At 47.3% G+C, this 26,877-nt stretch overlaps 3 protein-coding genes across 9 annotated transcripts; 2 read left to right on the top strand and 1 right to left on the bottom strand.

The window, feature by feature from the left end:
• Positions 1–25,257, top strand: LOC136436052 (bifunctional epoxide hydrolase 2-like). 6 transcript variants are annotated; one of them, XM_066429750.1, is made up of 20 exons: positions 1–215; positions 1,657–1,790; positions 2,177–2,261; positions 6,027–6,183; positions 7,057–7,247; positions 8,060–8,182; positions 8,729–8,800; positions 9,164–9,259; positions 9,547–9,625; positions 10,123–10,157; positions 10,582–10,608; positions 11,600–11,685; positions 12,027–12,144; positions 12,587–12,661; positions 12,982–13,039; positions 13,289–13,391; positions 22,835–22,904; positions 23,178–23,258; positions 23,587–23,645; positions 24,431–25,257. In XM_066429750.1, exons 1-20 carry the CDS (start codon positions 117–119, stop codon positions 24,525–24,527), a joined length of 1,845 nt encoding a protein of 614 aa, XP_066285847.1. In that variant the 5' UTR covers positions 1–116; the 3' UTR covers positions 24,528–25,257. The 6 variants fall into 6 exon arrangements, with proteins under 6 accessions (XP_066285847.1, XP_066285846.1, XP_066285849.1 ...); XM_066429749.1 differs by lacking the exon at positions 24,431–25,257 and adding an exon at positions 23,981–24,423; XM_066429752.1 differs by lacking the exon at positions 24,431–25,257 and adding an exon at positions 23,981–24,423 and having other exon boundaries at positions 21–243.
• LOC136436055 (uncharacterized) lies at positions 14,536–17,256 on the bottom strand. Its single transcript, XM_066429757.1, has 3 exons — positions 16,522–17,256; positions 16,135–16,353; positions 14,536–15,990 (listed from the first exon to the last, which is right to left on the bottom strand). The coding sequence occupies exons 1-3, from the start codon at positions 16,781–16,783 to the stop codon at positions 15,269–15,271; spliced, it is 1,203 nt and encodes a 400-aa protein (XP_066285854.1). The 5' UTR covers positions 16,784–17,256; the 3' UTR covers positions 14,536–15,268.
• On the top strand, positions 17,267–21,628 carry LOC136436054 (uncharacterized). Of its 2 annotated transcripts, XM_066429755.1 has the most exons (9): positions 17,267–17,467; positions 17,609–17,870; positions 17,988–18,177; positions 18,287–18,506; positions 18,654–18,938; positions 19,063–19,264; positions 19,387–19,438; positions 19,572–19,985; positions 20,545–20,649. In XM_066429755.1, exons 1-6 carry the CDS (start codon positions 17,274–17,276, stop codon positions 19,190–19,192), a joined length of 1,281 nt encoding a protein of 426 aa, XP_066285852.1. In that variant the 5' UTR covers positions 17,267–17,273; the 3' UTR covers positions 19,193–19,264; positions 19,387–19,438; positions 19,572–19,985; positions 20,545–20,649. The 2 variants fall into 2 exon arrangements, with proteins under 2 accessions (XP_066285852.1, XP_066285853.1); XM_066429756.1 differs by lacking the exons at positions 18,654–18,938; positions 19,063–19,264; positions 19,387–19,438; positions 19,572–19,985 and having other exon boundaries at positions 20,545–21,628.
• Positions 25,258–26,877: the final 1,620 nt, after the last annotated feature.

The following is a 26,877-nucleotide window of genomic DNA, read 5'->3' as shown; positions in this document are numbered from 1 at the left end:
TACGTCCCTATGTGGGCGGCAACTTCAGCAGGTGTACTAGAGTCCAAAGGTTGTTGGTTTTCCCACGTCCCGGGTTCCAGAGCTCTTTGCCGTGTGATCTTTGGATTCCGCCCCCCATGTTGAGGCTGGGATGTGCCGCTAGGGTTACCGTGCGTAGTTTGGTGGGCAGGGGACAGACGAGGCAACAAAGTTTTACATCTCTTCCTCGGGTGAACGTGAGTGCTGGCGAACGGGAACTTTTCTGTGTGTGAACTTTCTCTTCTCAAGTTCTTCGCTTCGTCTCAAAACTACACTTCGCTGCCTCTACTGAGTTTGACGTGCAACCGATCAAACTCTTGCTGAACGTGAGATCTTTTGCTGATTTCCCTGATTTTTTTTTAATAAGGCAAGAGTGTTCGTTTAATGAATTTGATTGATCTTTTTAGAAATTACAAACTTGATTTATGAGAAGAAACCTTGATTTAATTATCTAGTGTCAAGTTGTGATGCAAAAAATATCATGATAATTTGCACAGTTTTCAAGATGACCATTTGCAAGTTTAATTTTCTCCAACTTTCTCCAACTCTACTTTTTTCCTGCAACCCTTTGTCACAGTATGACATTCGCAATGACTCTCTGTTTAGATTTCCTATTTTTTATTGAAGAAAGACTTTCCGGTAAATCAAAAATTTTCTTTTGGTCTGTTTGCTACTGTGTCCCTCAAAAGGAATGAGGGCCTGCATGGGGGGTTCCCGACAACGCTCTACGCTAAATTCGGAGGGCCGGCTACGTAATACGCTAAATTCAGAAAGCCTCCCTACGCTCTAAGCTAAATTCAGAAAAGCCTCCCTACGCTCTACGCTAAATTATGGAGTGGTCGGCAACGCTCTACGTAAAATTAAAACGGCCGATTACGCTCTATGTAAAAGGGGCATGCAGTCTACTAGTAATATGACCTTTGACACATTACAAGAGTGCAATGTTCACTAGGTCATTGACCTCGGTGACACAAAACGAAGTCAATGTGACAAAGATGAACTTATAATTCCATTGAAATGGAAATCAAATGCCTGATTCTGAATATACCCTTGGGTAGCTAGGATGTACCCGGGTCTAGTTCTGTCCGGTGGTCTATAGTCTGTCCTGTTACACCGGAGTCCTGCCCACAATCACATGTACAGCAACTACAGACTGTGTACCAGGCCAGACTGCCCCTGGGTTTAATGTACCTGGGTCTGTCCTGCCCACAATCACAGGTACAGGTACAACTGCAGACTGTGTACCAGGCCAGAATGCCCCTGGGTTTAATGTACCTGGGTCTGTCCTGCCCACAATCACATGTACAGGTACAACTACAGACTGTGTACCAGGCCAGACTGCCCCTGGGTTTAATGTACCTGGGTCTGTCCTGCCCACAATCACATGTACAGGTACAACTACAGACTGTGTACCAGGCCAGAATGCCCCTGGGTTTAATGTACCTGGGTCTGTCCTGCCCACAATCACAGGTACAGGTACAACTGCAGACTGTGTACCAGGCCAGAATGCCCCTGGGTTTAATGTACCTGGGTCTGTCCTGCCCACAATCACAGGTACAGGTACAGCTGCAGACTGTGTACCAGGCCAGAATGCCCCTGGGTTTAATGTACCCGGGTCTGTCCTGCCCACAACCACAGGTACAGATACAGCGGACGGCATCAGCCATGCTGACCCCTAAGAAGAAGGCGGTGATATTTGACATGGGGGGAGTTCTGGTCACCCCCCCTCAGTGGGCCATCAACAGCTATGAGAAGTCACTGGGACTTCCCAGGTAAGGGCTGTAGTGTTAAACACTCTTTTCGTATAATATGCTTGGATTCAAATGCTGTAAGGGCTGTTGAACACACTTTGCATAGAGTATGCTGGAATTCGAATGCTCATCTTTTAAATAAGTAGTCCGTCTGACCGTTTATGAAATTCACTCAGTTGCGCATGCTTGATTAAGTGTTATCTTACGTATGATATCCAGAGTCAAAGTCTAAAGATTTGTTTATTCCTGGACCAAAAGGGTTGTAAATTGACATTAGTTTTGATACCATATAGGCTACAGTAAGAAATGGCTCCACTATATACATGCAAGTCAAGTCTATGTATGCAAAACAGACTGATTTTTCTCAGATGTAATATAAAACTTTTAATGTTTATATTTATGTTCAGGATGTTCATACAAGGAGTCATGATGAAGGGGATGCCGGACAACGCCTTCTGCCAGCTGGAGAGGGGGGAGCTCACCTTGTCTCAGGTAGGTCAGCTGGAGAGGGGGGAGCTCACCTTGTCTCAGGTATGTCAGCTGGAGAGGGGAGAGCTCACCTTGTCTCAGGTATGTCAGCTGGAGAGGGGAGAGCTCACCTTGTATCAGGTATGTCAGCTGGAGAGGGGGGAGCTCACCTTGTCTCAGGTAGGTCAGCTGGAGAGGGGGGAGCTCACCTTGTCTCAGGTATGTCAGCTGGAGAGGGGGGAGCTCACCTTGTCTCAGGTATGTCAGCTGGAGAGGGGAGAGCTCACCTTGTCTCAGGTATGCCAGCTGGAGAGGGGGGAGCTTGCCTTGTCTCAGGTATGTCAGCTGGAGAGGGGAGAGCTCACCTTGTCTCAGGTAGGTCAGCTGGAGAGGGGGGAGCTCACCTTGTCCCAGGTATGTCAGCTGGAGAGGGGAGAACTCACCTTGTCTCAGGTAGGTCAGCTGGAGAGGGGAGAGCTCACCTTGTCTCAGGTAGGTCAGCTGGAGAGGGGAGAGCTCACCTTGTCCCAGGTATGTCAGCTGGAGAGGGGAGAGCTCACCTTGTCTCAGGTATGCCAGCTGGAGAGGGGGGAACTCACCTTGTCTCAGGTATGTCAGCTGGAGAGGGGAGAGCTCACCTTGTCTCAGGTAGGTCAGCTGGAGAGGGAGGAGCTCACCTTGTCTCAGGTATGTCAGCTGGAGAGGGGGGAGCTCACCTTGTCTCAGGTAGGTCAGCTGGAGAGGGGAGAGCTCACCTTGTCTCAGGTAGGTCAGCTGGAGAGGGGAGAGCTCACCTTGTCCCAGGTATGTCAGCTGGAGAGGGGAGAGCTCACCTTGTCTCAGGTATGCCAGCTGGAGAGGGGAGAGCTCACCTTGTCTCAGGTATACCAGCTGGAGAGGGGAGAGCTCACCTTGTCTCAGGTATGCCAGCTGGAGAGGGGAGAGCTCACCTTGTCTCAGGTATGTCAGCTGGAGAGGGGGGAGCTCACCTTGTCTCAGGTATGTCAGCTGTAGAGGGGAGAGCTCACCTTGTCTCAGGTAGGTCAGCTGGAGAGGGGAGAGCTCACCTTGTCTCAGGTATGTCAGCTGGAGAGGGGGGAGCTCACCTTGTCTCAGGTAGGTCAGCTGGAGAGGAGAGAGCTCACCTTGTCTCAGGTATGCCAGCTGGAGAGGGGAGAGCTCACCTTGTCTCAGGTATGTCAGCTGGAGAGGGGAGAGCTCACCTTGTCTCAGGTAGGTCAGCTGGAGAGGGGAGAGCTCACCTTGTCTCAGGTATGTCAGCTGGAGAGGGGAGAGCTCACCTTGTCCCAGGTATGCCAGCTGGAGAGGGGAGAACTCACCTTGTCTCAGGTAGGTCAGCTGGAGAGGGGAGAGCTCACCTTGTCTCAGGTATGTCAGCTGGAGAGGGGGGAGCTCACCTTGTCTCAGGTATGTCAGCTGGAGAGGGGGGAGCTCACCTTGTCTCAGGTATGTCAGCTGTAGAGGGGAGAGCTCACCTTGTCTCAGGTAGGTCAGCTGGAGAGGGGAGAGCTCACCTTGTCTCAGGTATGTCAGCTGGAGAGGGGGGAGCTCACCTTGTCTCAGGTAGGTCAGCTGGAGAGGGGGGAGCTCACCTTGTCTCAGGTAGGTCAGCTGGAGAGGGGAGAGCTCACCTTGTCTCAGGTATGTCAGCTGGAGAGGGGAGAGCTCACCTTGTCTCAGGTATGTCAGCTGGAGAGGGGGGAGCTCACCTTGTCTCAGGTAGGTCAGCTGGAGAGGGGGGAGCTCACCTTGTCTCAGGTATGTCAGCTGGAGAGGGGGGAGCTCACCTTGTCTCAGGTAGGTCAGCTGGAGAGGGGAGAACTCACCTTGTCTCAGGTATGTCAGCTGGAGAGGGGAGAGCTCACCTTGTCTCAGGTATGTCAGCTGGAGAGGGGGAGCTCACCTTGTCTCAGGTAGGTCAGCTGGAGAGGGGGGAGCTCACCTTGTCTCAGGTAGGTCAGCTGGAGAGGGGAGAGCTCACCTTGTCTCAGGTATGTCAGCTGGAGAGGGGAGAGCTCACCTTGTCTCAGGTATGTCAGCTGGAGAGGGGGGAGCTCACCTTGTCTCAGGTAGGTCAGCTGGAGAGGGGGGAGCTCACCTTGTCTCAGGTATGTCAGCTGGAGAGGGGGGAGCTCACCTTGTCTCAGGTAGGTCAGCTGGAGAGGGGAGAACTCACCTTGTCTCAGGTATGTCAGCTGGAGAGGGGAGAGCTCACCTTGTCTCAGGTATGTCAGCTGGAGAGGGGGGAGCTCACCTTGTCTCAGGTAGGTCAGCTGGAGAGGGGGGAGCTCACCTTGTCTCAGGTAGGTCAGCTGGAGAGGGGAGAGCTCACCTTGTCTCAGGTATGTCAGCTGGAGAGGGGAGAGCTCACCTTGTCTCAGGTAGGTCAGCTGGAGAGGGGAGAGCTCACCTTGTCTCAGGTTAATAATGTCAGCTGGAGAGGGGGGAGCTCACCTTGTCTCAGGTAGGTCAGCTGGAGAGGGGAGAACTCACCTTGTCTCAGGTAGGTCAGCTGGAGAGGGGGGAGCTCACCTTGTCTCAGGTAGGTCAGCTGGAGAGGGGAGAGCTCACCTTGTCTCTGTTATGTCAGCTGGAGAGGGGGGAGCTCACCTTGTCTCAGGTAGGTCAGCTGGAGAGGGGAGAGCTCACCTTGTCTCAGGTAGGTCAGCTGGAGAGGGGAGAGCTCACCTTGTCTCAGGTATGTCAGCTGGAGAGGGGAGAGCTCACCTTGTCTCAGGTAGGTCAGCTGGAGAGGGGGAGCTCACCTTGTCTCAGGTATGTCAGCTAGAGAGGGGAGAGCTCACCTTGTCTCAGGTAGGTCAGCTGGAGAGGGGAGAGCTCACATTGTCTCAGGTATGTCAGCTGGAGAGGGGGGAGCTCACCTTATCTCAGGTAGGTCAGCTGGACAGGGGAGAGCTCACCTTGTCTCAGGTATGTCAGCTGGAGAGGGGAGAGCTCACCTTGTCTCAGGTAGGTCAGCTGGAGAGGGGAGAGCTCACCTTGTCTCAGGTATGTCAGCTGGAGAGGGGAGAACTCACCTTGTCTCAGGTATGTCAGCTGGAGAGGGGAGAGCTCACCTTGTCTCAGGTAGGTCAGCTGGAGAGGGGAGAGCTCACCTTGTCTCAGGTATCCCACAATGACGTGTCTAATTATATCTACCTGTCTTTCTCCTAAAACAACAGATATTTGAGGATTAGTGGGTCCCTCTACAGAACCATTATTATATCCTCTAACTCTCTGGAGTGGCACATTGAAGGGCGATTTTTTCATCCTCCCCCAGCAGAGGTTGGGCCCCCACTGGTTTTTATGCGTTTTTAGGCATAATTGTCAGGTGTAGATAAAGTACTGACAGTAATTTTTTTGATAGTTAACCTGAAATCTTAGCAAATTGAATGTTTTTAATCATCACTATTCATTTTCATAGGCTGTGAAAGTTTGTGAAGAATTGTAGTTGAACCCTTCATCATTATATTAATTTACTTAATATTCTTATGAATGCGTAAAAGAACCCAACACACTTATCGAGATGAGTAGGGGTGACCCGGTGTGCTTGGCCAAAAACGCCAGCCATAGCGAAGCCGCATTGCACTACCACTAGCTACTTGAAAAAGCATCATGTTTCACCTCAAATGAGGATGGCGTGAAACGAAACGAAGGAATCCATAGGGTGGTCACTTCAGTGAACTAAGTAACTGATTTCCAAGGGAGCCCTTCTGTAGATCCCTGCTGTAGTCACCAGTTATAATGCAGAACATCTTGTCTCCTTAGTTCTTCTCAGCGTTTGCTGCTGAGATGCGGCAGGCGGCAGGCGAGGCCGGCATCGAGCTGCCGGCAGACTTCAGCGTTCAGGACATGTTTGAGCAGATGCACGGAGGGGAGGTCGTCGGGGTCATGATCAAGGCTGTCAGGAACCTACGCAAACACGGTACGGGCTTGTTTGTGTGTTTGTGTGTTTGTAAATTGCATCACCACAAAACCATCCTATGGTTTAACTAAGGATTAACACAGTTCTGTACAGACCTGACTAACCTGAAAGGAAAGTGATCTCGAACCAGTTTAGCTCAAATGAACTCAATGAACAGATAAGCTAATCTTCCACTGGTCGTGTACAGTATTTACAGGTTCTTTGAACAAGGGAAATTCCCCTAGCTCTTTTCGACAGGCACAATGAACAGTGGACCACGGCTTAACGTCCCGTCCTAAGGACTGCAAGCTTTTCCGGTAGCGTGCATGTCAGGTGAGCGACACAGCCGAGATCGAACGTGGGGCTTATACTTCCAGAGGCAAGATCGCTAACCACTGGACTATGCACGCTATAAACCTGGGTTGATCCACATCAGGATGGACCCCTACTTTTGTTTGAACCTCTAGTTTCTTAAGAAGCTCAAATCGGCCTGCAGGCCGTTTTTCATTGAGTTTGTCATACTCCTGTCAACATGAGTGTTGTGGGTTGAATTTGGTACGGGACTGACAGCTCGGTGTAACCTCCAAAGAATCATGATGTGAATGTAATAAAAACTTAATTTGTTTCTATATTTTGTCTGACCCTTCTTCCCTCATGACCTCAATGAAAAGCTGCCAGCAGAGCTTCAAGCAAACAAACAAAACAACTCTGTTTCTGCAGGAATAGAGACCTGCTTTCTCACTAACAGCTGGATAAGGTCTGACTCTCACAGCCGCCATGGTTGGATAGTTGAACCTGAAAGACTCAAACACATACACACACATAACTGTGCTTATGCCATTCTAACATTTAACCACAACTTACAGTACTGCATACACAAATTCCCACCCCCAGGAGTGACGACCTGCATCCTGACCAACAACTGGGTAGATGACACGCCGGGGCGGGAGGGGAGGGCGGCCTCCATGCTGTTCTTCAGGCGACTGTTTGACCACGTGGTGGAGTCGTGCCGCGTCGGCCTGCGCAAACCCAGCCCCGAGATCTACAGCCTGACCTGCCGCAGGGTCGGAGTTCAGCCTCAGGAGGTAAGGTCACCTCCACCTCACCTGTCATAAGGTCAGAGTTTAATATTTAAGGTCACTTCCACCTCACCTGTCACAGGGTCGGAGTTCAGCGACAGGAGGTAAGGCACTTCCACCTCACCTGTCACAGGGTCGGAGTTCAGCGACAGGAGGTAAGGTCACTTCCACCTCACCTGTCACAGGGTCGGAGTTCAGCGACAGGAGGTAAGGTCACTTCCACCTCACCTGTCACAGGGTCGGAGTTCAGCGACAGGAGGTAAGGTCATCTCCACCTCACCTGTCGTAGGGTCGGAGTTCAGCCTCAGGAGGTAAGGTCACCTCCACCTCACCTGTTGCAGGGTCGGAGTTCAGCCTCAGGAGGTAAGGTCACTTCCACCTCACCTGTTGCAGGGTTGGAGTTCAGCCTCAGGAGGTAAGGTCACTTCCACCTCACCTGTCATAAGGTCAGAGTTCAGAATGTAAGGTCACTTCCACCTCACCTGTCTAGGGTCGGAGTTCAGCCTCAGGAGGTAAGGTCACTTCCACCTCACCTGTCGCAGGGTCGGAGTTCAGCTGCGAGAGGTCAGGCCAGGCCAAGTTATTTTGTTGTTTCTTGCACATTTTATCAAGTCAAGATTCAGTAAGGAGACATGATGAAAACAGGTGACTAGGAGGAAAGCTTGCATCTTACTATATTCACTCCCTGAAAATGTGTGTACTTACCAAAGGCATAGACTTTCCCTCAGAATATGTTTTTGTATTGATATTCAAGTTCAGCATTATCTTAGTGCGACGTCTGCCATATCTGATTGCCTTGATGTCCATGTCTACTGTAGGCCGTGTTCCTGGATGACATAGGGAACAACGTGAAGGCTGCTCGACAACTCGGCATCACAACTATCCTGGTGCGAGACTTTGACAAGGCAGTCAAGGAGTTAGAGGCTGCAGTTGGGCTGGAGGTCTGTATTTAAGTCCCTGTTTGATTACATCCTCATTTTTCCTGCCTTGTTGCAGCTTTTGATATTTGTGTACAGCCAGACAATTACAGAATTTTAGTACAAAAGAGGGCTACGTTTGCTTTGAACCTTGATTATTGACAAACCAGTGTATGGAACGGTGAAAGGATAGACAAACATCCTATGTAATTTGAATTATTGAAGAAGACATCATTGAAGTACAGTGTGGTTTTATGTTCGCGGTTTTGAGTTGAACTCTTAACTGCGAACTTAAAACCACTGCAAACATCCGTTCCATTGTGTGACTGTAGCGTTACTATTGTTTCAAATGGGAACCTGAAACCTAGTTTGTGAACACTCCATTTTCTCCCTTCCACGAAATTAAATCCCCGCGAATATTCAATTTGATTCTCAGAACTTCTACAGGTAGCATTAGCAAGCTCTGTCATTTTTCTAGTATTTGTCAATTTGATGTGATTGTTTAACCATGACTTGTACAGTACCCTGAGACATGATCATGTGTATCCTTACTTCCTGTCCCCCCTACAGCTGATGAGGTTCCCTCCCCCGGCTGTCGCCTGTAAACCCGAGGAAGTTCCGCACTGCTTCATCACACTCAAGGTAGTTTTTGGCTACACCTCGGGGGCAAGCCTGATGGGATAGTATTGTTTTTATACAAGGGACAGTAGTTTGGTAAAATATCTATTGCAGTACAGCAACCTTCGGTTAGAAATGTTGATTGCCTCCTTTTTACTGCAAATTGTAAGCAGTTTTGTCTATGTCATGAGTTTTTGGACAGGATGGAAATAAAAGAAATTACAAGAAAGTTCAGCATGATTTGGGGAAGAAATGACAGTATTTGACAGTAAAGATACAGAATCTGGTGTTTATGATTAAACATTGTACAAACTGCCCAAGACAGACACAGACTGTAACATTGTAGATGAGTGTAGCTTTTCTCACACTGCTTCCCTGTTTTCCCAGACCGGCATCAGGCTCCACTATGTGGACGTAGGAGACGGGCCGGTGGTCATTCTGTGTCACGGCTTCCCCGAGTCATGGTACTCATGGAGGTACCAGGTACGTAGAACTCGTGGTACTCATGGAGGTACTAGGTACGTATAACTCATGGTACTCATGGAGGTACCAGGTAGAGCTAGCGTTACTCATGGAGGTACCAGGTAGGCAAAACTTGCACAAAGTCCACTCCAGTTTTGTTTGCAAAATTTGTTTTGTTTAAATCTGGACAATGAATGGAATGAATGTGAGATTTCAGGTGATCCTGATTTGACATGTATTCTCCTTATAGATCCCTGCGCTTCTGTTGTTCAGTAGTGAGTTATAATAGTTGATTTTGTCTCCTGTAGATCCCTGCGCTGTCCCTGGCTGGTTACCGGGTGATCGCGCTGGACCAGAGAGGCTACGGGGACTCCAGCTGTCCGACAGGTTAGTTCTGCTGGGTGTCATGATTACGAGTTTATCCCGGGGGTCCATATGTGTGTTAAAAAAGTTCAAGTCGTACCACACCATAAGGCTAGGTGTATAGGGCAGAATCCATCTCCGTTTCATTATAGCCCTGGGCCACACTGAGGTGCAATCACTACAGCAAGGGACTAGTCCACTGGCAGTGGAGTGTGTTTAACTTCCATGCTGTTTCAGAAGTATGTACCATTTTTATAAAGTCTTTGGTATGACTCAATTCGCCTCTTATCCAGACGTGTCCTACCCGGGCGCGAACTCTGGCCTTCTGGTTCTTCTTAAGTTGAACCAGATGTGGTAAGTGACAGAAGCGCAGACCACTACACCACAGGGACACACCCTCCATACGTGTGTAGGTTGTCAGATCCTGGTCCATTGCATTACGTCATGGCAAACCTCTCTGTAATTGTCATGTCTGTTTCTGGCCGTGCTTGTGTTAATATTGTTGTCTTCTCTCCACACAGAGATTGAAGCCTACACACATGAGGAGCTGACTGGGGTATGTTACTAACTCCTGCATGATGTGTCACAAAAAACGTATGGCTATCAGTATCTGTTGAGTCAAAATGTAGACACTGAACCAATACACCAATCATCAAGGCATACAAATGTATGTCATTGTCATCTTCTTTTGTCTGTATTGGTGAAATGGTATATTAACTGCACTTTGGCATAACACACCAATTTTGCAGGCATATGACGTTGGCAGGTTATGTGTTACAATGACCTGTCTTCCCTTTGCATAGTCATATGTAAGAAGATTTACAATATTTATCAAAAAAAGCATTTTTGTCTAGTTTGCATGCTGTCAGAAAGTACCAGGAAACTAAACTATGGGATGTCCATGCCCACTTCTGTTTCAGAACGTGAATTTATACTGTGTTAATTCCATGTCTTTTCCTGCCGTTTCTTTACCATATTAGGATATCATTGGACTTATGAATGCACTGGTGAGTATAACATGTTGAGGTTTATATTTTATATTCTACACACTGTCCACATCATGTTGTTTATTTGATCTGCTTGTTGCAGAGTAGTAAACGTTGATGATCCCATGGGTTGGAAGTTTCAGTAACAACAGTTTCAGCACCAGGGACAGGACAATTTATTCCTGACGATTTAACAACATGGTCAAAATTGTTGCATCAGCCTTTAGTTTATATACTACACAATATACCTCAGTCCAAAACTTTTATAGTAGATTTCCTATGAAATAGACTGTAGCTTTGCTTCATCAAACACATCTGTGTGTGTGTATTGAAATTCACATGTTTTTTCTGTCATGATACAATAACTTTTGTATACAATAAGTTTTAGATTTGGAACATTCAAACTTTTTTCTGTACAGATCTTTAAATATGAAAGTATAATTGACATGTTTTCCCACAGGAGATACCATTGGCCAAAAATGGAAAGTAGCTTTTATTAATGTAATGAACTGTAGTTTGTACACTTTTCTTGTAAAATTTAGGCATAAACTTGTATTTCCCTTACCGTGGAAGCTACGGATGTTATATTTGAGATGTAGGTACCATTAAGAAAGGTCAGAAAACCTGGCCATAAATTATGCTAATGAGGGCCTCGTTTGCGTAATTTATGCCCATGAGTTGGTACCCAGAGCAGGAGTTCGCTCTGACACACCTGACCATAAATTATGCTAATGAAGACCTCGTTTGCATAATTTATGCAGAAACTTCATAATACCCTTACAGTCAATGCTAAGGATGTCATATTTGAGGTGTAGGTAATGGGAGGGGAATATCCTGCATTTTCCCGAAAATGTTGCCATTCTAGTTTGTACACTTTTCTGTTGTCATTTTGACTCCAAAGTTTTTTCGTATCTCTTATGTTTGATATCCTGTAATACTCCATAAGACTCTGCAGTGATTTTAATCCATGATCTACCCCCCACCCCCACACAACCACCCCCACCCCCCTCAGGACATCCCCCAGGCCACCGTAGTGGGCCATGACTGGGGAGGGGCCATCGTGTGGGCGCTCAGCTTACACCACCCCGACAGGATCAGGTATGTACATTTCAAGTGAGAAATCTAAAGATATTCTTTTACTAAAGTATGATTTAACATCTAACATAAGGTCTAACTGTTTACTACCCACAGTTTCCAATACATGTAATAGTACAAAAAATGTATGTGAGGTGCAAGCAATAATTTCAAGTCGATAATCAAATTGTTTTGACCATGAGAATTTTGAGCATGTTCTGTATCTGTATCTAATATAACATAGCCGGTATAACCGCCCTTCAGCATAACACACCAGCTTCGCAGGCATGTGGCGCGGCAGCAGCTGGTTATGTTACACCGAACGACCTGTCGTTTGTTAACTGACTGCTGCTGTTTGTGTCCAGGGGGGTAGCAGGAGTGAACACCCCCTTCTTCCCAGCCAACCCGCAGGGGGGGAGCCCCTTGGAGAAGATGAAAAAGGACCCTCGGCAGTTTGACTACCAGCTGTATTTCCAAGAACCGGTGAGTTCAAAACATGTTTTTTTCGTTGTTTGGTTCCTCAGGTAGTTCATGATATGTAGGTAGCCTTCCTTAATTTAGTGTGAATTACTAAAAGCCCATTCAGGCTCCCATAAGTGTAAAGTATTGTTGGGACCCCCCCATGCAGACTCCCATAGGTGTAAAGTATTGATGGGACCCCCATGCAGACTCCCTATAAGTATGAAGACACTAAGGAGAGTCACACCTGAAGCACGTTCAACAACGTATCGAAAAGTGCAGTGGTTCATGCCGGTGAGACTGGTTCAAAACCTATAGTCCCATGGCAGCACATGTACATGGGGCAGTTGTTGTATCAAGGTCTCCTGAGTTAGTCAGCAGCTGCTCCAGACCCTTGCATTTCAGCCCCAAGCTGCAAAGAGAGAATAAGATATTCAAATGTCCCCATTCTGTGCCTTTCCTACAGGGAGTTGCTGAGGCCGAGTTCGAGAAAAACCTGGAGAGATCGTTCAACTTCTTCTTCAGAAGCTCCAAAAAGGAGGTTTGTCACTTCAACTAAAAACACTTTCACTGAAAAGAATGAGTTTAAGGTGGTTTTTATCTCTCATGAAAAATGGGGATATTGTTTTGGGTGTGTCTGTCTGTCTGTCTGTGGTTGTTTTTGTTTCCGGATTTTTGTAGTCAGCATAACTGATTTTTTGGTGGCAGATAGCTCGTGATGTAAGGAAGAAGTGCTGTTGGTTTCGACCCCCTAGCAGCTTGTTCTAGAACTGCAGGGGCATTTTTGCCAAAATCTTCCAAGGAGAATAACTGAACAAAGGAATGGCGGATTTCCATGATATTTTGTTCCTTGTGTTGCAGGACTGGTCGTTTACAGGTGGTGAGAAAGGCTTGGGGACAGATAATGTCAGGGCCAGGGGTGAGTCTGTCTGTGTTGACTCTCAGGACAGTCCAATTCAATTTGCTGCTCCGCAGAATGATTACCATAATGCTGAACAGGAAATATGAAAACAGTCCAAGAGAAAGTCTAGATCTGTACCTTGGCTCATACTGGAAGTGAATGTAGTTAGATCATTTTTCATCTTAACCTCTTGCTGAAATCTTCTCTTAGAAATGTCAGGATGTAGTTTTTGTTGCCTAGAGGTGTAATATTTTTCTGCACCACTAGGGGGCATGCTTGCAGGATTCCCTGAAGACATTCCTCGGAGCCTGATGATGAAGAAGGAGGAAGTCGACTACTACGAGCAGCAGTTCAGCAAGTCTGGCTTCAGGTAAGACTGACTACTACATGCAGCAGTTCAGCAAGTCTGGCTTCAGGTAAGACTCAGACTACTACGTGCAGCAGTTCAGCAAGTCTGGCTTCAGGTAAGACTGACTACTACGTGCAGCAGTTCAGCAAGTCTGGCTTCAGGTAAGACTGACTACTACATGCAGCAGTTCAGCAAGTCTGGCTTCAGGTAAGACTCAGACTACTACGTGCAGCAGTTCAGCAAGTCTGGCTTCAGGTAAGACTGACTACTACGTGCAGCAGTTCAGCAAGTCTGGCTTCAGGTAAGACTGACTACTACGTGCAGCAGTTCAGCAAGTCTGGCTTCAGGTAAGATTGACTACTACGTGCAGCAGTTCAGCAAGTCTGGCTTCAGGTACTCTATGTGAAGTCTGGCTTCAGGTAAGACTCAGACTACTACGTGCAGCAGTTCAACAAGTCTGGCTTCAGGTAAGACTGACTACTACGTGCAGCAGTTCAGCAAGTCTGGCTTCAGGTAAGACTGACTACTACGTGCAGCAGTTCAGCAAGTCTGGCTTCAGGTAAGACTGACTACTACGTGCAGCAGTTCAGCAAGTCTGGCTTCAGGTAAGACTGACTACTACGTGCAGCAGTTCAGCAAGTCTGGCTTCAGGTAAGACTGACTACTACGTGCAGCAGTTCAGCAAGTCTGGCTTCAGGTAAGATTGACTACTACGTGCAGCAGTTCAGCAAGTCTGGCTTCAGGCAGGTAGGCCATGGAACTCGAATTGGAGGAATTCGAGATACGAATTGCGCCACGTAGAGGCGCAATTCGTGGCGCGCAAAGCGCCACCGGGGGGCTAAACTCGAGATCTCGAATTCGTCCACGCGGAAGCGGTAGCTCGAAGCGTAATACAAAACCGGCACTGACATGGCACGAATAGCGCCACCGGGGGGCGAAACTCGAGATCTCGAATTCGTCCACCCGGAAGGGACATCGCGAGGCCCGCAATGTACTGACAGCATGAGTTACGTAACTATATGTCCAACCAGCGGTGGCAGCGAAGCGCATATTTACGAAACACGGACCCGAGTATCGTCTTGCGATTTAGCCATTCTGTTAATGTTTAAATTATGATGCATTGTAGTCAGCGAATCGTAATACAAAACACGCACAGACCAAGGAGTAAGTGTATTCGTCCAACCAGAGGTGGAGCGAAGTGCATATTTACGAAACTTGTCGTTGTATGGGTAACAATTAGCCAGCAATTGTTGCTTTGTTTATAATCGTTTATATCATTAACATTCTGTTTTTTTGCTGTTACAGGACCTTATTACGGGGCTGAGAATAATAACAAATCGATACAAATGCATTATGACAAAATAGTGGCAAGAATGGGATAGTGTGTGTTCTAAGTACATTATTTGCTCCAGTTTCAGAATCTATTGTACAAATAATACATCCTTTATTCACGACCATGGCAAAGATTTCCTGCTGAAGCTACTCTACTCACGGCAGAATTACTTCTATACAGCGAATATTACACTAAAGTCGGGGTCCGATAAATCAGACTGAAACTACGTAGACCTTCACCACAACAAACAAAAATTCAAACAAAATGGCGACCATGAAAATATGATGCTATCCCAGGAATCATTGCAGTTTGCCGACTATTTCAGAAAACATCTGAGATTTTACGACGAACATATTTCAAAAGTAATAATTATCAATATCTTGCTAACTGCACATAAAACATCAAAACATACTATATCAACATACGAAAAGCGATTAGGTACAAATCAGGAAATCGAGTTTGGCCCATAATGACTTTTACCAACTCAGATGAACTTTCATGCTAAATTGGAAAACGTTATGAAATCAACTTCTAACTATATAGAACAAAGAAAAAACATACAAATCTACTTGCGGGATGATTTACGGTGGGTTGAAGGCGTATAACTTACTTTCGCCTTTTTTGCCCGTTTACTGGGGGCTCTGGGGGTTGGCAGTCTCTTCTGTTTGGCTCGACGGTAGACGGGTGGTGAAGGGCGGCGTAGATCCTGAATGATGGGTGACTGTTCCTGTTCCGGAATGATGGGTGAGCTGTAGGTGACTGGCGATGAGGTGATGGGTTGAGAATAGGCGGGGGACATGGTGAACGTTGCGTTGGGCAATGGGGAGGGGTTTGGTGAGGCCAGTCGAGAAAATTCGGACAGAGAGAGGCTGTGAGAGAGGATGTTGGCGACGATGGGACTGTTGGAGGCGGTGGCAGGTTCGTTGAGGGCGGTGGCAGGTTCGTTGAGGGCGGCGGCGGGCTCGTCGGAGACGGTGGGATCGTCGGAGGCGGTGGGATCGTCGGAGGCGGCGGGATCGTCGGAGGCGGCGGGATCGTCGGAGGCGGCGGGATCGTCGGAGGCGGCGGGATCGTCGGAGGCGGCGGGATCGTCGGAGGCGGCGGGATCGTCGGAGGCGGCGGGATCGTCGGAGGCGGCGGGATCGTCGGAGGCGGCGGGATCGTCGGAGGCGGCGGGATCGTCGGAGGCGGCGGGATCGTCGGAGGCGGGCATGAAGTACGTGTTGGGGTCTTCCCCGACATGGTGAAGAATGCTGGCAAGCACCCGCCTCATTGCCCCAGCCCAGTCTGTACAAAAGAATTTAGAATAAACATTTAGTTAATAAACAAGTACGATTATGACTGCCTAGAAACACATCAAAACATATTAAACGCCGATGATATATATATATATATTTATCAGCATTATAGATCTATCAAAAACATAGTTACCTCGATATCCCTTGGGTGGCTTGGACGGAAACGTCCAGGGGATGTCCTCGGGCCAGTAGACTGGCCTTTTAGTTGGATCGTCGAAACCTGGGCGTGCGCAGCCAGGTTTGAGGGCCCGTATCCACTGGGATAGCGTTGACCGGGCAAGTCCATACGGCAGCTCAGCGACTGGGACGGGTGGCTTGCAGAGGTTATGCCTTGTAACCCCAAGCTCCATATCTGTATGTCAAACACATATGTCTAAGAATCAATACATGTATCTAATCATTGCATGTTGTGTCTATATACAGCAGACATACAAAAATGACAATCCAGAATATAATCGACAATAAATTATCGACAAATTATCGGTAGTAACGTATAGATATTGATTATAAGATATCTTACCTGACGCCGTGCCTGTTGCTGTCGCACGGTTCCTTCTCTCCTGGAAAGCCTTCATGGCAGACTGCAACTGGTCTTTTACTGGTTCCAGAACAGCCAGAAGCTCTCGTGGACCATAAAAATCCCAGACCTTATCCATACCAAGCCCGATCACGCACATGGGAAGATCGTTCCTCAGACTGATGTCAACGGCTGCCCGACAAGCGGCCCTGCTGTTGCGGAACCACCTCCTTTCGTGCCTGCTGCCTTTAACAGTTTCAGCCATGATGAATACAATTTATATAACGTATGTCAAGTAACCGCGCTCGAGAATCAAAAGAGAATGAATGACACATTGGGAGCGTTCCTCTCTTTATTTCACTTTTGTCACGTGATCCAAGTTGTCTGCTTCTCGCAGTTTTGTTTGGTCCCGAATACAATTTATTATAATGTAAATATGTCACACAAGCGTCGTTGTCGAACAAAGGTGTAGTCTGTATGGCTTAAGACATTGTATGACAACATCTATTGTGGGCTTTCATGGCTAAATACACAGTGACTATGTTGTCTGAGAAAGATGTGTCGTAACTCGTTACTTAGATTTGAATAAAAATTGAAAAGTCAGATTGCTGAAAATGCACTCAGTGTCTGTCGCATAGTGTATGAATAGATATTAACACACGAAAAGACTAAATATGCACACAAGTATGTGTCTGTTGCATTGTCACTTAATTCACGACTGTGTTGTCTTGGAAAATTAAAGTACGCATATCACTATGTCACAACGTTCCGGAAAGTCTTCTATGAAGTCTACAACCAGCTTCCCGTACAGTACGGCGGAGCTACGTAAGCAGCGCAAGCAGCGCAAGCAGAGGGCAAATGGTGTAACCGCGACTGCTGGAGAAGTTGACAACCTGAGTTCTAGCGTTCAAACGCTGGATCTAAACAGTGACTCAACTTCTATGGCAATGTAAGTGTATTTTATATTCCATTAATGCACCATATTAGAAAGATGGATCTAAAGTTCATTAAAGACTACATTCACACTAAAAGAATCTAGATAACTGTCCTGATCAAAACATTCACACCGCTCTTCTTGATATTTTTTTAGATCCTCGAGCCTTGGCCAGTTGGATACCTTGTCATGGTATGTGAGGTGCTTGCACCACGACCGGAGGTGGTTTCCCTTGACTAAGGACAACACCTATGCCATAGCAGACTGTGACCCGAACGGTCAACTTAAGCGAGGCTTCCAGCTGGTTCAGGGGAAAGCATTTGAATCAGCTTCTGGAGAACGCCACGTGCTGTACCTGTGCTCATGCGACGACGCGCGGGAACAGAACGACCGTCTGTCGGCCACGGCTAATGTATTGGTAAGTGTTATCTGTTGAACATATGCACAGCGAAGACTTGAAAAAATGTAATAGTCTGTAGTTCATTTGTCATTGTATATCTACCATGTGCTAATGACGTTCCATAATACCTAACAGGCGGGCGAGGATCTGGGAACTTTTGCCGTGCGGGAGGAGGGTCTGTACTGCCTTCACGCCCGGGCGGCAGAACGGATCATTCCGCCGCTTATCACCGAACAAGAGGAGGAAGAAGCCAATGAGAATGGGGTTGTTGAACAGCTTCAAACAGACCCATTCCTCGCTGCCGTGCACGACGGAAAAACCTATGGTAAGAATACATGTTTTCTACAATTAATGAAATCTATTATCGAAAGTGATTTCATGCCTTTAATCGCACTTTACTATTACCATGTTAATGATTGTGTTTTCATTTCTAGGGATTCTAAAGCGTCGGGACTGCGGTAAACTTTGCTGTGTGTCGTGCAGCAGCCGCCAAATGAGTTGTACACATGTCGCCAAGTACAAGGAATGGTGTGAGGACAGGGGTGTGGACTCGAACAACGTGTTCGCCGACTCAAGCGAGGCTAACTTCGAGTCCGTGTCCAAATCTCCTGTCCCTTACCCATGGACAAAGGAGATGAGAGAACAGTTTGGCAGGTATGTCAGCAACATGTTAGCTACCTCTATCACAAGATGCATGGTTATAGTCTGTTTCTGCTGTAGCAAATTTTATTTATTTGTGAGTGCATGCTGAATATATAAAAATATGTAATTATGATAGTAATTAACTTATATTATTCCCAGGTATGAAAGTCATACCGACAATTTCCCGCTGAACCTGGTGCCTGACCTACCAGCTGAAGGATGTGAGCACGGGCATGACTGGGACCCGAGGGACCCTGTGACCCAACAGTGGACCCAGCACGTCGGTGTCTGCATCTACACTAGATACGCCAACATCAACTACTACCCAGCCCCAGATGGACAGCGACTTCCGCGGGTGGTCTACTACAGACCCACCGTTGGGGACTGCGGATGCCGTCACCATTATGACGGGGCCGCAGACCTACTGCACAACATCGACAACAGGTATTTGATTAGATTCTATTATAATTCACTCATATTTGTATTTGTATGCATGTATTTCTTAACTATTCTTTTGTTGTGACATAAATACATATACGCACTAACGCGGGTGTTACAATTCCACCAGGAAAATGATATACTATGGCCTACTAGTGGATCATCTTCACTCTATGGTGGAAGGTCGCCAGCCCCTGAGAACTACACAGCGAGTTTGCAACCGGACGAGAGCGACATGTGGGCCTTTGAATGAATTCTAGGAGGTTCATTGGGAGACGTTCCGACAGGGGTGGAACACATGGGCCCGGAGGCTCGACATTGACTGGAAAAAGGTACGTATTCGGATGTGCTTTATTTGATTCTTGGTTGAGCCTGATGCCCTGAAAACTTTTTGTCTTCAACTTTTGTCACATTCAAACTATTTTTTTAATCATTTCAATACATGCATTCACAGATATTCACATGCGACCACTGCGGACCGGAGCCAAGCACCATTATCTGTGACGGTATGCTGCCATCTAATTATCTATATAATATAGGTATCTATGGAATATAGGTAGCATGGGTTGTGAAGCACTGTGATTTTCTTGTCACCTAATGACGCAACGGTAGTCTAATTTAGATTTATGTAAACATTAGGAACGGCGATCGGCTTTCGAAAGGATTTTCTGGAGCATCAACCCAGCCCAGCAGCGACGGAAGACCTGCCTGTGGTGACCGGATCGAGACACAGCGAGAGGGTCTTCATCGATTGTGCCAAGTCCCGTAGACTCCTCCTCAGGTATTCGGGCAAGGTAAGTTCAAGTAAGTCTTCTGGTAAGTCGGAGATCAGCGAGGCTGAGATGAAGGACCTGCAGGACAAGTTGGACCGGTGTGGCCGTAGTGATGTGACAACCGTCCTCAGGCGTTTGGAGGAAGAAGGACACACGACTCGCGCTCCGTCAACGTACAGCTCTTTCTTGAAGCAGCTCGCGATGAGTACTCCTGTCTCTGGGATGACACAGATCGCCTGGGACGATGTCGCCCAACGTATCGTCAAGAGAGTAGCAGAAGGTAAGGTGGACTTGACTGACTCTAGCTGCCATAAGTACCTTGGACATCTACAGAAGAGGGCACCAGTGCTGGCGGATTTTGTCTGTAGCGTAACGGTAGCAGGTCGCATCCCTTCCGACGTCTCCCCGGTTCTCCTCTCTCTTATGGCTGTTCTGCACGAGACCTTTGAGGCTGTTGAAGTACCTGCCAGCTTTCCTGACCCTGCCCCTGAATCTCCGCATTCCTCCTTCTTCCCTGCCTACTCTCTGGTCTGTGGTTTGCCTAGGTTTGCTATGAATGAAGCGAGGAAACGCAAGGAGACTGACAGCTGTCGGAAAGAATCGTACGGGCATCCCAGTTTAACTCCCGGCCTATTTACCTTATTCTGTCCTCATGGAGTCTGTTTTGGGTTCGAGGTCATGCGTAGCTGTGAATCACCCCAACACCCCTTCGAGATCATCAGGACGCGGTTCAAGACGGCACCTAGAACCATCGTGTACGACAACGCCTGCCAGCTGCACAGGTATGTGATGAACAGGGATCCGCACTTCTTCAAGAAGACTCAATTTCTTGTTGACAGGTTCCACTGGAAAGGCCATGTCGGTTGCTCACTTGGGTATTGTATGGACAGCTACTCCGCTTCAGTGGACATCCGCACTATCAACTCCCAGGTCAACGAGCAAGCCAACTCCGGTCTCGCCAGGATGAAGTCACAGCTGTCGTACATGAAGCCTCCGAACTTCATGTTTCACGCTTCCTTGTTCTTGGCGGTCAGGAATATGGATGCTCGACGGAAAACCCCAGATCACTGATGCACATGAGTATCATTATATATTTTTAGCAGTTTTTTTAACAATGTTTTTCTACAATGGCTTTATTTTTTAACTTACCTGACGACCTTTGTCAATTTTGTTAACATTCGGATGTTTTTGGAAATAGTCTGCTTACAAACTGCAAAGAATGCTGGGATAGCATCATATTTGCGTGGTAGCCATTTTGGATTTGAATCGACAATCATAGTGCTGACAAGTAGTTTGCAGCAAATTCACAAATAGACAAAATTGTACTAACGTTTTTTTTGTGCTTGTCTATGTACTTTCAGTGGTATATTTTTTAAGTTCTCTTGACACTAAGAACACATACTGTCTCATTCTTGCGTCTTATCGCACTATTTTTGTCACTATAAATGCGTTAGCGATTTGTCAGCCCCGTAACCAGGTCCTGTGAAAGCAAATAAAACGGAATGTTATTGATATAACGGTGATTAACAAACCAACGATTGCTGACTACAATATATTTCAAGTTAATTTTAACAGAATGGTTAAATCGCAAGACGATACTCGGGTCCGTGTTTCGTAAATATGCGCTTCGCTGCCACCGCTGGTTGGACATATAGTTACGTAGCTCATGATGTCAATACATTGCGGGCTTCGCGTTGTCCCTTCCGGGTGGACGAATTCGAGATCTCGAGTTTCGCCCCCCGGTGGCGCTATGCGAGCCATGTCAGTGCCGGTTTTGTATTGCGCTTCGCGCTACCGCTTCCGCGTGGACGAATTCGAGATCTCGAGTTTAGCCCCCCGGTGGCGCTTTGCGCGCCACGAATTGCGCCTCTACGTGGCGCAATTCGTGTCTCGAATTCCTCCAATTCGTGTTCCAGAGCCTACCTCCTTCAGGTAAGACTGACTACTACATGCAGCAGTTCGGCAAGTCTGGCTTCAGGTAAGACTGACTACTACGTGCAGCAGTTCAGCAAGTCTGGCTTCAGGTAAGACTGACTACTACGTGCAGCAGTTCAGCAAGTCTGGCTTCAGGTAAGACTGACTACTACGTGCAGCAGTTCAGCAAGTCTGGCTTCAGGTAAGACTGACTACTACGTGCAGCAGTTCAGCAAGTCTGGCTTCAGGTAAGACTGACTACTACGTGCAGCAGTTCAACAAGTCTGGCTTCAGGTAAGACTGACTACTACGTGCAGCAGTTCAGCAAGTCTGGCTTCAGGTAAGACTGACTACTACGTGCAGCAGTTCAGCAAGTCTGGCTTCAGGTAAGACTGACTACTACGTGCAGCAGTTCAGCAAGTCTGGCTTCAGGTAAGACTGACTACTACGTGCAGCAGTTCAGCAAGTCTGGCTTCAGGTAAGACTGACTACTACGTGCAGCAGTTCAGCAAGTCTGGCTTCAGGTAAGACTGACTACTACGTGCAGCAGTTCAGCAAGTCTGGCTTCAGGTAAGACTGACTACTACGTGCAGCAGTTCAGCAAGTCTGGCTTCAGGTACTCTATGTGAAGTCTGGCTTCAGGTCTGTCTGCAGTCTTACGATTCTTTATAACCCAAAGAACAGTGGCTTATAGCCCCAGTGAGTCCCACACAGCCATGGTCTGCCGACCTTTTCCAGATCATGGTTGGTAGTTACATGTAGGTCTGAGCTGGGTCGTCTGTGGTTGGGAGTTGGCTGGCAAGGTTGACTTAGTACTCGTCTGAGTAAACGTTGGGAAAAGTCATTCTATTTCGGTGCAACTAGAGAACCTAACTTGGTCCAGGCTGCTCCCAACCCAACGCCAACCTCGGTTGGGAGGTGGTCGGAGTAAAGTTGTTGAAAGGTCCTGAAAGTGTGACAGGGGCCTAACTTAGGTTCTTTACTGTTCACCAAGTACCCCAGAGCAGTATTCAGACACTTACTGTTACTGTACCAAATTAAGCACGGACTGTCCCAGGTGCTGTTGCCATTCACTGGACAAATCCTGTACTGCAGTTTGGTATCATGCTACCATATTACACCGTGCATGGGAAGGTAGTACTGCATAATATAGCTTCTCTACCATCCTAGTTGTTTTGATGGTTATTTTGCTCTTGTCATGTCGGTCCAACCTAGGGGTCCTCTGAACTGGTACAGGAACATCGAGGCCAACTGGAGATGGAACAACAGGACAGCTGGGAGGAAGGTCAGCATCTTGGTGTCAAGGTCACGCCAGTTTGACCTATAACTGTCAAGGATGAATTATTACATACATGTAGTTCCTATCATAGAACAGTGGGGTCTACCACTTTTACCGGGGTGGGGTGTATCTAGCTGCTACTGTTGAGAAATCATTTAGTTCTAAATCTGTATAATAGATGATCAGTGTCTGTCAGAGATGTCGACAATAAGCTCTAATTATTGTCCAGTAGTGGCGAGTTTGAACAAACATGTAACTGTTACAGCACTATTATTACAGGTCCTCCCCCCTGCCCTGATGGTGACAGCCGGACGTGACAGCGTGCTAACACCCGCCATGTCTGCACACATGGAGGACTGGGTAAGGACTAGGAGTGCTGTTTTATTTTTGCCATAGATCTTTACTGAGGATTTGAAAGGAAGCAACTTGTGCTTACACAAAACTCGCTCTCTGCAAGACAAAACTGGTGCATGATGTGCAAAAATCTGCTGTCTTGGTAATTCTGCTGTGGCATGTCATAGGGCCAAGGACATGACTTATTATGACCTGATAGAACTAGTAGCATTAAGGGCACGTAGTATTGTACCACTGGCGAGGGGATTTCTCTTTTGTTTAAAAAATGTTATATATTGAGTAGTTTTAGATTTTGATTAACTGTTGGCTTAAACTTACTGGTTTTCATTCTCAGGTCCCCAACCTGACGCGGGCCCATCTGGAGGAATGTGGGCACTGGACACAGATGGAACGGTAAGAACTGATCAACCCTCCTGCTCATGGCTGTTTGTGCTGTTTGGGGATTTTCTGTATGTGTGTTTGTGTCTGTCTGTGTGTGTGTATATGTGTGTATGTGTGTATGTGTGTGAGCATGTCTGTTTATGTGTGTGTATTTCTGTATGTGTGTGTGTGTAGCTGTGTCAGACTCTGTATGTGTGTCTGTGTGTCTGTGTTTGTCTGTATGTGTGTGTGCATGTCTGTATGTGTGTGTGCCTGTCTGTGTGTTTGTTTGTGTGTGCAAGTGGAGTGGGTGAGTAAGGGGGTGAAGTCTGCCGTCTCTGACGACCTTGTGTTGTGTTCCCCTGTAGCCCAGAAGAGCTGAGCAGAGTTCTGGTGGAGTGGCTGGATAAGGGGGTGAAGTCTGCCGTCTCTGACGACCTTGTGTTGTGTTCCCCTATAGCCCAGAAGAGCTGAGCAGAGTTCTGGTGGAGTGGCTGGATAAGGGGGTGAAGTCTGCCGTCTCTGACGACCTTGTGTTGTGTTGTCCCTGTAGCCCAGAAGAGCTGAGCAGAGTTCTGGTGGAGTGGCTGGATAAGGGGGTGAAGTCTGCCGTCTCTGACGACCTTGTGTTGTGTTCCCTGTAGCCCAGAAGAGCTGAGCAGAGTTCTGGTGGAGTGGCTGGATAAGGGGGTGAAGTCTGACGACCTTGTGTTGTGTTCCCCTGTAGCCCAGAAGAGCTGAGCAGAGTTCTGGTGGAGTGGCTGGATAAGGGGGTGAAGTCTGCCGTCTCTGACGACCTTGTGTTGTGTTCCCTGTAGCCCAGAAGAGCTGAGCAGAGTTCTGGTGGAGTGGCTGGATAAGGTCCACCTGCAGCAGGACTGGAGGGAAGCCAGGTTGAGGAGACCTCGGCTCTGAGGGATGACGTCATCTCAGGAGCTTCACAAGATTTTCCCCGGCCCGGGTTACACAACCTCGCACTGTCAGGGCCTGATTGAGTCTTGTGACCGTTCACGTTTAACTCGGGAGAACCGTCCCGTTTGCTAGAGTCGCCGATAGAGGATCAGGTTTTTTTTATCAATGTGAAGATCAGTCTGATAGGGGTCTGAAAACCTGTCATCACAGCCCATCACCATGGTAACAGGCAGTTCTCAGTAGGGCAATAATCGGTCCATTTTAGTACATAATATGCATAAATCAACTGTTTTGAAATGTTTTCAGTCCTTCTGACTTAAAAGTGTTGGCGATCATTAGTTTCTAGTGGCAAGGCCAGCATAAGGGCTGCCAGAAGAGTGGTTTAGTCAGACCAGGCTTTATTGAACCCAGCATTCATCACTCGGTTACCTAATGATAATAATCAGCACATAATCAGCTACTGCCGCGCTGTGTGCCTGCGAAGCTGGTGTGTTATGGCGAATGGCGAAAAAATGGTCCCAGTACACCTGCAGTACACTGATGGTCACTATAGACAATATTTTTAATGCGCAAGTCAATGAGAAAATAAGGGACCACCAAAGAGTGGCCAAAATGGCGGTGCTTTGAGAAAGATGGACACTCGTACAGGTTAGACTGTACATATGTTTTGTATATTGATAAAATGTATATTTGCTTATGATAATTGATACGGAATAAAATATTGAATCAGTAACACCCATGTCATCATTGTTGTTTGTGACTGAACACTTAACAGACTAATGTAGAAGGGTAAAATTATGTGTTTTTGTACTCATTTTGTTTTTTCATCCTCTGTATATATCTGAGAATAAAATAGAAACAGTACTTTTCAGCTCCAGAAAGCTAAACCCGCACCACGATCAGAGCCAATTGCTTCAAGTATGGATATATGAGTTACAGATGTTTACTTTGAGGGACAGAGAACACCGGACATAAAACACAAATACTAGTAGACTGCGAGCAACCAGTGCCCTAATTGACCTTGACCAAAATACTGTGCCGTAGCCCTCAGCATGATGAGGTTGTGCACATAATCACAAGAAGAAGAAGAATTTCACGGGGTGTTCTCACTTATAGGTTAGCGTCAACCGAACAGTCAGCGATCACTCGGTTGGATGATAAGAACTGGCCTCTAACAGGCTACAGAGGCGGCTGGAAAGAGTGGAAATTGGCCAAATAGACAGAAAAACACGCAAAAGGAGTTAGTCTGCTATAGGGGTACAGATGGCATATTGGACCCTCCCTCCGTAGCCGACTCCCTTAGCACACTATTCACTCTATTTGGCCAATTTCTACTATTTTTCCAGCCATCCGCGGAGCCTGGTAGAGGCTAGAGGAGAACAGCCTAAGGAAATGTTTTCAGCAAATTACAATCTTAACCACGGTCCAGACGCGTCCTTCTGTATAGGTGTTCTCTTTTCAAACATCAACCACCCTCGTTAAACCAGGACCCCATATCGGTCGCGAAAGGGGACCGATGTAACGTGGAGCGATATGGGGTCCTGGTTTAACAAGGGTGACATCAACTAGCCACATAACAAGTAGCATATACACATTTTACATTAGTTAATCTATATGGCCTCCGTCGGTCAGTATTGACCATGGTAAAATCCTAATTCACAACAGCCCTACAGCATCGACTATGGCTAAACAGCCCTATACGAGAATGGCAGTCTCTGCCACAAAAATCACATCTGTAAGCTGACTCAGTTCTGTTGCAAAGCTCTTTTCTGCGGATCCGCTTTTCTTCTGCGCTGTGCATCAGTCTGACTTCTCCTGATTTGAGCTGTCTGAACAGTGTGCATCTCCACCTGGAACGGTCACTTGCAAGGTCCTCCCAGTGCTCCGTATTAATATCTAGAGCCTTCAAGTCCCTCTTACAGAATCTTTGAAACGCAGCTGTGGCCTCCCGGTACGTCTCTTTCCTGCGATCAGTTCTCCGTAGAGAAGGTCTTTGGGGATTCGGCCATCCTCCATGCGACGGACGTGGCCTAGCCAGCGAAGTCTGCGCTGCCTGAGCAGGGTGAACATGGTAGGGAGGCCAGCGCGGGACAGCACTTCGGTGTTGGTCACTTTGTCCTTCCATGATATGCCAAGGATACGGCGCATACACCTCATGTGAAAGGCGATTAGTTAATGCGATACCGAAAAGTATCCGACGTTTAAGACTCGCTGCTAAATGCCACTGGTCGCTTTCAAAAGTTGATCATCTTTTCTTCCGGAAATTAAGATACCACGTACCCTTTGTACCATTAGTACTCTGGCATATCCCGGGAACAACCCGTCACATCTCAGTACTCCGTATGAAACATTT

This window comes from Branchiostoma lanceolatum, chromosome 6 (assembly GCF_035083965.1).
Source record: "Branchiostoma lanceolatum isolate klBraLanc5 chromosome 6, klBraLanc5.hap2, whole genome shotgun sequence".
Lineage (NCBI taxonomy): Eukaryota > Metazoa > Chordata > Leptocardii > Amphioxiformes > Branchiostomatidae > Branchiostoma > Branchiostoma lanceolatum.
This window is presented reverse-complemented; position numbering and strand designations above follow the sequence as displayed.